This window comes from Sinocyclocheilus rhinocerous, unplaced genomic scaffold (assembly GCF_001515625.1).
Source record: "Sinocyclocheilus rhinocerous isolate Xijiao unplaced genomic scaffold, SAMN03320098_v1.1 scaffold30, whole genome shotgun sequence".
Lineage (NCBI taxonomy): Eukaryota > Metazoa > Chordata > Actinopteri > Cypriniformes > Cyprinidae > Sinocyclocheilus > Sinocyclocheilus rhinocerous.
The window spans coordinates 2,343,321-2,355,376 of record NW_015657838.1 but is presented as its reverse complement, the minus strand read 5'-3'; the positions used below and the strand labels follow the sequence as shown (position 1 = coordinate 2,355,376).

Below are 12,056 nucleotides of genomic sequence, written 5' to 3'. Positions count from 1 at the left end.
ACAAACACCTCTGCTAAAATCTCAGAAAAAGTAGTCTGGGGTTTCATGACCCTTTAATAATCATTTTATACAAGTTCAGTAAAGTTAGCAATATGTGACTTACATTTTAGACATAATATTGCTTGTTTTTGCTCAATTTTGCCAACGAAAATAGTTCCTAACAAAGATCAAAGCACTGTTTTGCGTCTCTGAGCAATGGACGGTGTTTACTTATTGAATGAATCAGCTTTTTGAACAAATCGGTTGAATAAATGATTCAGTGATTCACTCATTAACACAGTCAAATGCGTTGTTCCTGAATGAATCAGCCATTTGAATGAATCGGTTGAATCCCAATGACTCACTCCCCTGCCACCTACTGGCGGTTTTCATTTCACATTTCGACTATTTTTTTCATGTTTTAAATTTTCAAATATATCAGTTTCAAACAAAACATTAGGCCAAACAAAACATATGCATCTGTAACTGCAGTTTAAATGCACCCATGTCTCCTCTGAGATACATAAACTGTGTAAATACATCTAAATGCCATTTCAGATGCAGATTCCAGTAATGTTTTCTTAATTTAAAACATGAAAAAAATAGTCGAAATGTGAAATGAAAACCGATATGAGCAAAGGTTTTCTTAATTTAAAACATGAAAAAAATAGTCGAAATGCGAACGCAAGTAAAGTACAGATACTCCCAAAAAATACTTAAGTACTGTAACGAAGTATTATTACTTCGTTACATTACACCACTGATTAGTGGCATTAGAACAGAAATGCATGATTGTTCATTACTTGGACAAACAGGTAGTCCCACCCCCAAAGTTATACCAATAGAAAAAACTCTATAGACTCCTATAAGCCGCATTAAAACAGACATGTGTTGATTATGTTCATTCAGTAGCTCAGCATGCTTTATGACCTGTCACCCACTCCAGTCCCAGCTGTGCTAAAACACTACTCACCAGCAGACCAACTGGCCAACCAGGGCAGAGCTCCAAACGTGGGTGGACTGAAGGCCTGCAGCTTGATTCAGTTGACTAAAGGAAAGTTTTACACACAATACACACACAATAGTCAATAGAGGGAAAGGATCCATTGCTGATTATCCTGTCATTGTACTCCATCCACTCCATCATTTGTAGCTTTCAGAAGATGCCAGTATCATCAGCAAGATGTCATGAAAAAAATGTGAATTGAGCGTTACCAGCTCGTAGCCATCGTTAAGGGGATCAAGGGGATTTGATAGGGAACATATGGACAGTGTTGCTGAACTACCAGCTGCTGGACTCTTTTAAAAAAAAATCTTTTACATGGATTTTCTTAATCCTTTTTAAGGCCTATTCACACTAAATACAAATTTTCAGCACAGATTCTCTATAAACTCCTTCATGCTGTAAGATTCTCTATAAACTCTTTTGGCAGCAAGTCCATTTTGTAGTTGGTGAATTGGCAAACACTTCATTCAGGCATTTAAACTTTTTTTCCCAATTAATTTTGTACTGAATTCAACAGGTTTTTAATATCTGACTATGCATTTTATATTGCTACAGAGAGAGAATTTGATTGAGGTCGCTAAGAGTTTTGTTAGCTCCAACTTGCCTCAACACACCTGCCTGAAAGTTTCTAGTATGCCTAGTAAGACCTTGATTAGCTGCTTCAGGTGAGTTTGATTAGGGTTGGAGCTAAACTCTGCAGGACACCGGCCCTCCAGGACCGAGTTTGGGCACCCCTGTTTTAAATGCTCACCAAGGTTACATTTATTTGATTTGATAAAAATCAATCATTTATATTGATTTTGAATTTCTTAGAAATGCAAGTGGTGTCCATTCCATGGTGTGTTTATCATTTTGACATTTAATATGACATATGTAAGTGGACATGGAAGCAGAACATGTGTGCGTCAGAGCATGTGTGAGAGGTCTGGCTGTGTGTCATACATGTATGGGAAACTATCTTGTGGGCGGAAAGGGTCTGAGTAGAGAGAGAGAGAGAGAGACATAACATGATCTGATTCTATTCACTATGAAGTCATGAGAGACTGATCTGCTTCTTCCTGTCCAGAAATAGATTAATGTAAACTCCCGAAATGAGAGAGAGAAAAGGAGTGACTGCTATAACGGGGGAATAATCCCTCACCCTTGTCCAAATGTCATTGTATGCTGAAGAATTAAGATTTCCCTTCACTGGAAGTAAGGCCAGGGGTGTCAAACATACGCCCCACCCATGGGATGATCTGAACAATAATCTGAAATAATTAATAAAACATTATTTAGAAAATGAAAGTGCATTCGCTATACAATATTTTATTTTTTAATTGAATGCGGAACAAATTGCTAATTTATTTGTGTTGATCTTAAGCCTCGGGACACCGATCACATGCACGGTATAAAGCGGCATCAGAATATAGAGCAGCATGTAAGTGATGATGATGCTCTGCAACTGATGCTTGTGTGGCAAGTTACTTGTGATTTTAAACATGTCCAAAAGAAGAAGTTTGACCTGGAAGGGCGAATATTTCAGGAGAAATGGAAAGAAAAGTACTTGTTCTGTGATATCAATGCCGAGCGGTATGTTTAATCACAGCCCATGGCTGTGGTAAAGCTGTGCAATATTAGACAACAATATGAGGCACACTGGACAGCTTAGAATGGAAAAAAAACAAAATGAGCTAGGGGTGTCCAATATTTATTGTCTACTATAATATCGTAATTGTTGTTTTAAGGATGTGAGAGCTGACATTATGTAACTCACAAAACAAACAAAAACACATCCTGTGAGTCTTTTACTGCCGGAGGCTTTTAGAATGCAGTTATAATGTATTTCAAGCTATGGAGGCAAAAATGCCCTGTAATAATAATAATAATAATAATAATGTTTTTTGAGCAGAATATTAGAATGATTTCTGAAGGATCATGTGACACTGAAGACTGGAGTAATGATGCTAAAAAAAAATCAGCTTTGAAATCACAGGAATACATTACATTTTAAAATATATTCAAATATTTGTTTGAGAAGCAAATCAGAATATTAGATTGATTTCTGATGGACACTGAAGACGGATGTAAGGATGCTAAAAAAAATCAGCTTTGAAATCACAGGAATACATTACATTTTAAAATATATTCAAATAGAAAGCATTTTAAATAGTAAAAATATTTCACAATATTAAAGCTTTTACTGTATTTTGGATCAAATAAATGCAGGCTTGGTGAGCAGAAGAGAATCTTTAAAAAAACTAAAATCTTACTGTTCAAAAACTTTTGACTGGTAGTGTATTTTAAAACAAGTTAGTCATCAATGGCAGGCGTGGCAAAATATTAATTTTGGACCCTGATCTGAGAGATGTAGGATGTTGATATGATATATCTTGGTCTTTTTTAGCGCACCTGTACCTAAGCAATAACGCTCTGTGTTCTTCACAGTGTAGACAGATAAGATGTTTAGGATAAGACTGACTGACTGTGAATCACTCCAAAGCAAGACTTCTTCTACAGGAAATGTGCCTGTCTGAGACCGGCAGACAGATGTTTTGAACATACGTCAAACCTCATGTGCATCTTTTCAGTTGCCTCCAGCTTGATACCTTTCAAGTCACTCGTGGTGATTACAGTTAGATCATGGTTTAGACTGCCCATTGAGTGGAAACTGCTGGTCTAAATCCTGTGTTGAGACTAACACAAAAAGCAGGGCCTTTAGTAAAACAGGGGCATCTTTATCATAAAGTCCAAGTAGACCACAGATACGTAAAATAGCCGGAAAAGAGGGTTTACTAGTCTACTGTGAATGTCATTATCGTCAAACCTCATGTGCATCTTTTCAGTTGCCTCCAGCTTGATACCTTTCAAGTCACTCGTGGTGATTACAGTTAGATCACGGTTTAGACTGCCCATTGAGTGGAAACTGCTGGTCTAAATCCTGTGTTGAGACTAACACAAAAAGCAGGGCCTTTAGTAAAACAGAGGCATCTTTATCATAAAGTCCAAGTAGACCACAGATACGTAAAAACCGGAAAAGAGGGTTTACTAGTCTACTGTGAATGTCATTATGGTATTTACTAGTCCCTTGTGATATATTTGACAAAAGCAATCATAAATACATTTTTTTATTTTTTTTTAAAAAGGTCATTATTTATTTATTTTATTTTTTTACATTCTAGTATATTGTTGTTTAAAGGAAACTGCACAAATCCATGCCATAAAACTATTCTGACCCTGACATTTTATTCTTTGATGCTAAAATGTAAATATAAAGGACTGTTTGTCAAGACAGGAAAGGAACATTTGTCCAAAACAGCATGTTACATGTCCTTAGAGGAGACTAATCATCAAAGACGCAAAAACCCAAATTACTTACTAACAGGAAAGAAGGAGAGGTCTGGATAAGCATTCACCATTTGGAATTTTTTATGGGCACTTTTTCAATGAAGTTGTCAGGGTCTGTGTTTCCAGTGAAACAACAATTTACTGCTTATACGGTTGGTACTAACAGGGTTTTGGCCAATCTGTTCTTCTGAAAGTTGGAAAAAGCCTTCAAGCCTTCAAGTTATTCAGGCTGTATGTAGTTTGCATACTTGTGCATTTTAAAGACATATTCAAGGTCTGAAGGTTATAAGGCGGGTGTAGATGTATAGATAGATAGTCTCTTGTATTTGGGGTCAATGCTTTTCTTTATCAATGAGAGTAATTACAGCTGTTTATAGATTGCACAAATACCACCCACCCCAAAAAATAAATAAAATTAAAAATCTGTGCCCAGTTGCATCTTGTGCTTCTTTCTGCCTACAATGCTTCTTTTGTTTATGTGTGCTCTTTAAATCTAAAATGACTCCAAGACTCCACTGCTGAATATGGAAAGGGCACAGGCAAAGTGGAAGATGGTGATATTTAAAGGAAATTAAAAAAAATGCTTTGAGCTGAATAAAAAGAGAAGAAGAGTCTCTTTCATTATGGATGCATGATGAAATGAATATGGAATTCAGAATTATTATAGTGAGGTTTGTCTGAAAGAGGGAAACTTCCATAGTATTACAAGTAATCTCGAAATAATAATAAAACAAATCTGCTTGCATTACCTATAAGGGATGCTTGTTTCTTGCTGGCTGAATGAATCCGTAGTCTTCAACATTAATCCATTTTAACTGTAGTGAGAGTAAAGGCATTGACTAGGGCAAGGGTGTCCAAACTTGCAGAGTTTAGCTCCAACTTGCCTCAGCACACCTGCCTGGAAGTTTCTAGTATGCATATAAGACCTTGGTTAGCTGGTTCATATGTGTTTAATTGTGGTTGGAGCTGAACTCTGCTGGACAGTGGCCCTAGAGGAGCGGGACTGGACCCCACTAAACTAGGGTGTGTGTGATGTAATGGACACTGACAGCAAACAAGTAAACAGATGCTTGTAGTGAGACAGACACTGGGAATTCAGGAGCTCTACTGCATCCTCTCTCTCACACAGATGTCTATGAAAGGAGATGCAGGATGCACAACTTTACACCAAACATGGATCCATTTATAGAGAACACGTTTTTTACCCAGCACCCAAAAAAGACAGGCAAGAGGAATTGTGCCTCTTTCCCACCAAGATAAATTATTATAAGAGCCAAGAAATTCTGATGATACACATTGTGTTATACTTCCTGCTAAAATAAAGCTATACATTCTGTAAAGCTATACAATCAAAATAGGATTGGAGTTAATTTACTATCCTTCTGTCGCTCATGTTCACTAAAGTGTATAAAACATTTATTCTCATCAACAGTCACAACTCACATCAAAAAGGGTTATTTTGACTGGCGCACACTTCAGGTCCATGGCATCTCTTAAAACTATTATTCTCACAAAGTGGCATTAAAGCAGAAAAAAATAGAAAAACAAAACCCTCTATGATTCAGCTAAGCTGCACAGTGCCAGTACAATTACATTCATAATATGTTAGACAAGAAAATGTGCTTACTATGAACCATTGGATGATCCTTTAAGATGCATTTGATTTTGTTTTTTTTACTGATAAAAGTACCGCTGTGCATAAATCTAAATCATCAGTATATTGCAGATGTATTATTTAATTCAATAAAAAATAATTTAAGACCGTTTTATTAGGCCCACGAAATAATAATTTAAAATATCCAGTTTCTCTGGCCAAAAAATATAGCTCTCAACTTAAAAGTTACTAACAAATGGTCCTGTCATTATAACACATTAGTTTCACATTTATATCCCACTGGCCTCACATGTCAAGGCTAGGCAGAGGAGGGTCACAAGAGATCCAGTGGGAGACATGAACTGTGTCCAGACATCTGGGAGGCTGTTTTTACCTATAAACATCATTCATGAACACATACATCAAACTGAGGACTATACAAAGAGTGGAAAAGTGTGTTTGGCTAAAGTAAGATGCTGACAGAACCTGGAAGGAAACAACACTGTGAAATTTGATATTACTTTTGCATGGAACAAGTTTTACTTTCTTGTGCCAAGTTTGCCACAAGTTCTAAGTGTTCTAAGTATTTTTAGCTGGTTGCTATGTAGTTGCTAGGGGGTGGTTGCTTTATATTTAGTCCCTGTATATGGCTAATAGCACAAAACATATCTCCGTGTGATTGGTATAACAACGCAAATCCTGTTGTGCATTAAAACTATAAATCAACAGTGAAAAGCTGACTTATATATAACAATGTCGGTAACACTTTAGTATAGGGACCAATTCTCCCTATTAATCAGTTGCTTATTAGCATGCCTGTTATTAACATATTGGCTGTGTATTAGTACTTATAAAGCACATATTCTGCATCCCTAATCCTACCTAAACTTAACAACAATTTAACAACTATTAATAAGCAGCAGATAATGAGTTTGAGGCAAATCTCGTAGTTAATAGTTTGTTAATAGCGAGAATTGGACATTAAAATAAAGTATGACCAGAATGTCAAACTGAACAGAAATATGACTTTTCAAGTGCGTCAGAAATATAAACAGGGAGTGTTTGTCTGTGATTCCTTCCCTTCCTATCTTTTCCCTTATGTTTAACAAAAGGAAAAATGTCTCTTGGAATGAGTGCCTATACCGTCAGCAGCCTTGGCACTTATTATGACTCAACGGAACAATCAAACCCCTTTTCCTGATCCTGTAAAGTGCAGGAAAAAAGTCAACTGAACTGACATCTCAAGTCATACTCCCAAGGCCCTTCATATCCTGATGTTTGCTAAGGAATGTATTTCCTCTCTCCCCCAACCCTCCCAAGTGAGCTTTACTTTCACCACAGATGACGAGAGGTCACAGATGTGGTGAACAAGCAAGCATGTCTTGTACAGCCTGATACACTGTCAAACACTTACAATTCAATTTGGATTGTACTGTAAAAACCCGAAATGCAAAAAAAAAAAAAAAATAAAAAAAAAGAAAAATAAAAAATCGAAGTTTTTAGAGTAAAATATCTGTACCAACTCAGTGAACACAGTAAGTTCAATATGAGTTAAACAAACTACTGATGTTTCAAGTTCAATATGCTTGCATTTTGAAATGAAGCTTTATTGTGTATTCTTGATGTAAAAATCTGGTTTGATTTGTTTGGAAGTGGTGTACAATCAAATACCAATATCATTTAACACTTAGCCATTGAATGATTTTATTTCTCAGATTAGAATGCAAATTAGTATATTTCTTGACAAATTTTCTCTAGTTCTGCATTTTGCATTGTGCATATTCAAATGGTGGTGAATTCAAATCCAATACAGTAGCACTGGATGGATAAAGATGCTGGGTTGGGCTAGCAGGCTGAAACAGACTTACCCTCGCACCCTTCTCAGGATAACACTGACACCCTCCGCTGCAGTCTCTCCCCCCACATGGTCCACCGCTCTTCTTCACTCCCTGAGAAAGAGAAAGAGAGAGAGAGAGAAAAAGACATGGTAAGATGGCACATATTGAGATTGTTGGGTTATGTTCTTATTCAGTGCCAACAGATGTTATGCCTTGCGAAACGACAAAGTATATTTAATTTATAGCATATTTAGAATTTTAAATAACGGACAAGAATGCTGCAAAGTTGTGATGTTGTGCTAGAGCAGGGGTGCCCAACCCTGCTCCTGGCGATCGACTGTCCTGCAAAATTTAGCTCCAACTCTAATCAAAGACACCTGCCTTTAATTTTTAAGTGATCCTGAAGACCCTAATTAGTTGCTTCAGGTGTGTTTGATTAGGGTTGGAGCTGAACTTTGCAGGACAGTCGATCGCCAGGAGCAGGGTTGGGCACCCCTGTGCTAGAGGCTGTCATAGTGCAGTCGGTTTTTCTAATCTGGCAGCTTGTTGTGAATCACCATCATGTTCCAGACACTCTCATGACTAAGAGAGTGTTTTACTTGCTAAAACAACCACATACAAAAAAAACATCAACCACTTAACATTTTTATTTTGGAAGAACATAAGTGCTTGATGGTTTGTTTTTATTAAAACGAACAGATTTTGGCATTTTTCCTTATGGGAAGATCACATTAAAGCTTTTACCATGCCTTCACCCATTATTTTTGATACTTCTCAATCTTGCATCATTTTCTTACTAATTTAGTGTATATTTAGGACACATTTAATGTTAATGTTATGAAATAAGCTTTAACAAGACTTTAGCAAGCAACAATTCTATTAAATAAAATGATAAAATGTAATTTTCATCACATAATTAAACCAATCAAATAATAAATTGAGATCTTAAGCCCATAACTGAACAAACACCCAACTGTATATCAGAAACTCATTTAAAATCTTTAACTACGCCCTTTAAAGCATGACTCAGCTGGACTATATAGTTTGAACTTGGAGCCAACTAAAGCATTTCACTGTAAAGACAAGTTAACTTAACTTATGATGTGCTTTAACTGTAGGAATTCATTTTGGGGGGTCTGCAAATGAACATTACCCAGCTAATGAATACATGATTTATTTTTCTTTTTGTGAGGGAGAACCTTATTTATCGGAGGGTCTCATTCTATGACCGGCAGCATGTCTGCTCACACCTACACACTGATCCCACAGACTGCTGAAACAGCCCTGTGTGTCCATGAAACATTTAAGGCCAAGACAAAACTGTCTGCTTTTTTTCTTGCTGTGCGACAAAGTGATTTAGAGACATTCTGTCTTGTTCGTCTGATATGAGATGCTGGGCAACCAACAGACAAAGGCCACATTGAGCCTCCTGCCTCAAGTCACAAAGAATTCTTTTAAATGAGACCACAGACAGATTCATGATCCTCTAATAGAAGAAAAAATAAAGCTGCACGTCCTTCCTTTCAAATATTCATACTGCAGAGCCCAGATTTACAATCAAATTAAACATTTAAATATTGAATATTTATCAAATCTGAAAAATCTTAAGAGATTAGTGTAACAAATCAGCCTGATATCATTAAATGGTGGAAGTAGGTGTACTGCTATTAACAATCTTCTCTGAGCACTGTAAGTCCTGAAACAATCTAGTGACTCCATAGGGAAGCATTGTTTTTCAGAAGGTGGGAAAGATTAAGAACAAAGCAGCACAAATGTCATGGCAATTTAAACAATGAGTGTAAGACTGGCCAGTTTCAGTTTATTGCTAAATAGTTGATGATTACAGCAGATGATGAGAGGAGTATTGTGTTCTATCCTGTTCCACCCCACGCTTTCCCCACCAAAAAATGACCTTTTCCACTGCTACCTGGAAAAACACTTCCCAACAAGCCTGAGACAATGATCACCTGGTTAGCATTTGCCCACTCCCGACACAAGCCATGAGTATGCACTCAGGAGTGTGTTTTTGTGCATGGAGGTAGGATGTTTTCCAAATCAAACCACTGGAGGACAAAGGGTAATGAGTAACAACGCTGAATTATACCAGAGATAGCTTGCCCACGGCAGCACAGTTTCCTTTCATCCGGTCTTGCAATGCCAGTACTATGACAGGAGCTGAGAGTTTCACAGAGATATGATTATTTTATTTCTACATTGTGGTTGAATAATGGAGAAATTCAATGTTCCTGTCATTTTGCACTGCAGTTAACGGGGTGGATCATGTGTTGGCGCCGTAACCTTGTGGGCTGCGCTCTGGCATATGATGAAACAGCACCTTAGGTGTCCTGAGTTTGAGTCACAACTTGATGTCCTTTCCCAATTCTGTTCTCCTCTGCAAATAAAAGCTTATTTTGTTTCTTTACTGTTTTATCTAAAAAAGTAATCGTTCACCCAAAAATGAAACTACTATCATCATTCATTCACACTCATGCCTTTCTAATCCTGTATGTTTTTCCTCTGTGGAGCACAAAAGAAGATATTTTGAAGAATGTTGGGTTAGACTCAACATTGGACCCCTACTGGCTTACATCATGTGAAGAAAATAAATAAAACAAAACCTTAAAAATAAATAAATAAACATAACTTCATTTGTATTGAACAGAAGAAAACAGTTATACAACTGTGAAATGATGACATAATTTTCATAAAAAGGCTGCTTGCCAATTAATGGTAGATTGGGGGTGTAATATAACTTATAATATTAATTTTTGGAATAAGAATATCTACAGCACAAAGGTAAAATCACAATACTTTAACATAAAAAAATAAGGTTTGCATTTCTTCAAAAATACTGAAAATTTGTGAAATATAATTTGTGGAAACACAAATTAAACTATTTAACTTTAAAGAAACTAAAGGATAAAAAAAATCCCTTTTGCAATTGAACATGTTATTTATAAGTATCTTTCTCACACATGGGGAAAGTTTAAAGACTGATATAAAGTGAACAATAAATATATTTTCCACTAAAAGTGATATTCTGATGTTTAAATGTACTCTGGGTAAAAATGAAGCCCACATGACAGAAATCACTTGGTCAGTGTGCAGTCTGTTCAGCACTCGCAGGAAGTCAGAAGTCTGTCTGTTAGACCATTGGCTATGTCTAAAACAAAAAACAACAAAACAAAAAAAAACAATACCAGACAAATACATAGAGAACAAAAACACACACACAGATTTGTTACCGCAGAGGCCAGAAATGTCCCAGACAACACTGACCACAAACACAACAATGAAACTAGACAACAGAGGCATAGATTAATGAGCAACGAACTGGCAATCGTCTAACTATGAAGCTCAAAGCCACACACTTTGCACAAAACAGTGCAGAGAAAAGATGCACACACTGTTCCAAACCCACCCAACTGCCACTTCATCTTTAAGTCTTTTTTCACATACTGTAGAAATGCCTATTTCAAACCAACCATACAAACCAGACTCAGCTCTAATGTGAAAGCATATTATGTACTGGAGCATATTATGTATTGTTATGTAGAAGGAAGTTGAGTGTTCAATAGGCCTCATTCATTCAAAGACATTTCGAGCCTCCTTAAATAAGAGACAGAGGCCTGACTACAGTCTGAAACTATCTGCATTCATCTGCGATGATCATTCAACAATTATGCCCAAATCACATATAATCAAAGTCTCTGAGACTCAATCTATTAATAGCTGAATTTTAACACATGCTGTAAATAATGACGTAATGAATGTTCATTTTTATTCAGCATTCAGTACAATCAGCACTTTTTTTTCCCCGAAAGGGAGGTAATGTGTCAGTATGTATAAACCCTTAGTCTATAAATTCTCTAAGCCTAGACTTTATGAAGGAAGTACCTAGTGTCAGAAAGATTAATGTGTCTAATAAAGAGGAAAGAGTAAGATAACAGTGGTCTTTGTCCTTTTCCTCTTAGAGACACAACCTGTCCCCTCCTCAATGCTCCATTTGGCCTTGTTTTGTTTTTTGTGAGCAGTGTTCACTGCTCCGATACATATCACTTACTGTTCCCAGCAGTTTTCTCTGTCCCTGGGTCCGTAGACCGGACACAAAGCTTTAGGACCTCAGACCAGCTCTTTGTCCGTTACGGAGGCCGGCAGAAGGGGAAGGCCATCTCTGAGCAGAGGATGGCCCACTGGATTGTGGATGCCATCACCCTGGCTTATCAGGCACAGGGTGTGCCCTGCCCGCTCAGGTTGCGAGCTCACTCTACTAGGAGTGTTGCATCCTCCTGTGCGCTGGCTCGTGGCGCCT

The 12,056-nt window shown here is 37.1% G+C and overlaps 1 protein-coding gene across 1 annotated transcript in view; it reads right to left on the bottom strand.

Annotated features, from left to right (window-relative positions):
• Nucleotides 1–12,056, bottom strand: part of col4a2 (collagen, type IV, alpha 2) — an 85,205-nt gene that overhangs the window by 43,882 nt on the left and 29,267 nt on the right. Inside the window, exon 4 of the mRNA XM_016529653.1 lies at nucleotides 7,775–7,855. Coding sequence (XP_016385139.1) covers nucleotides 7,775–7,855 — 81 coding nt within the window. The remainder of the gene's footprint in view (nucleotides 1–7,774; nucleotides 7,856–12,056) is intronic.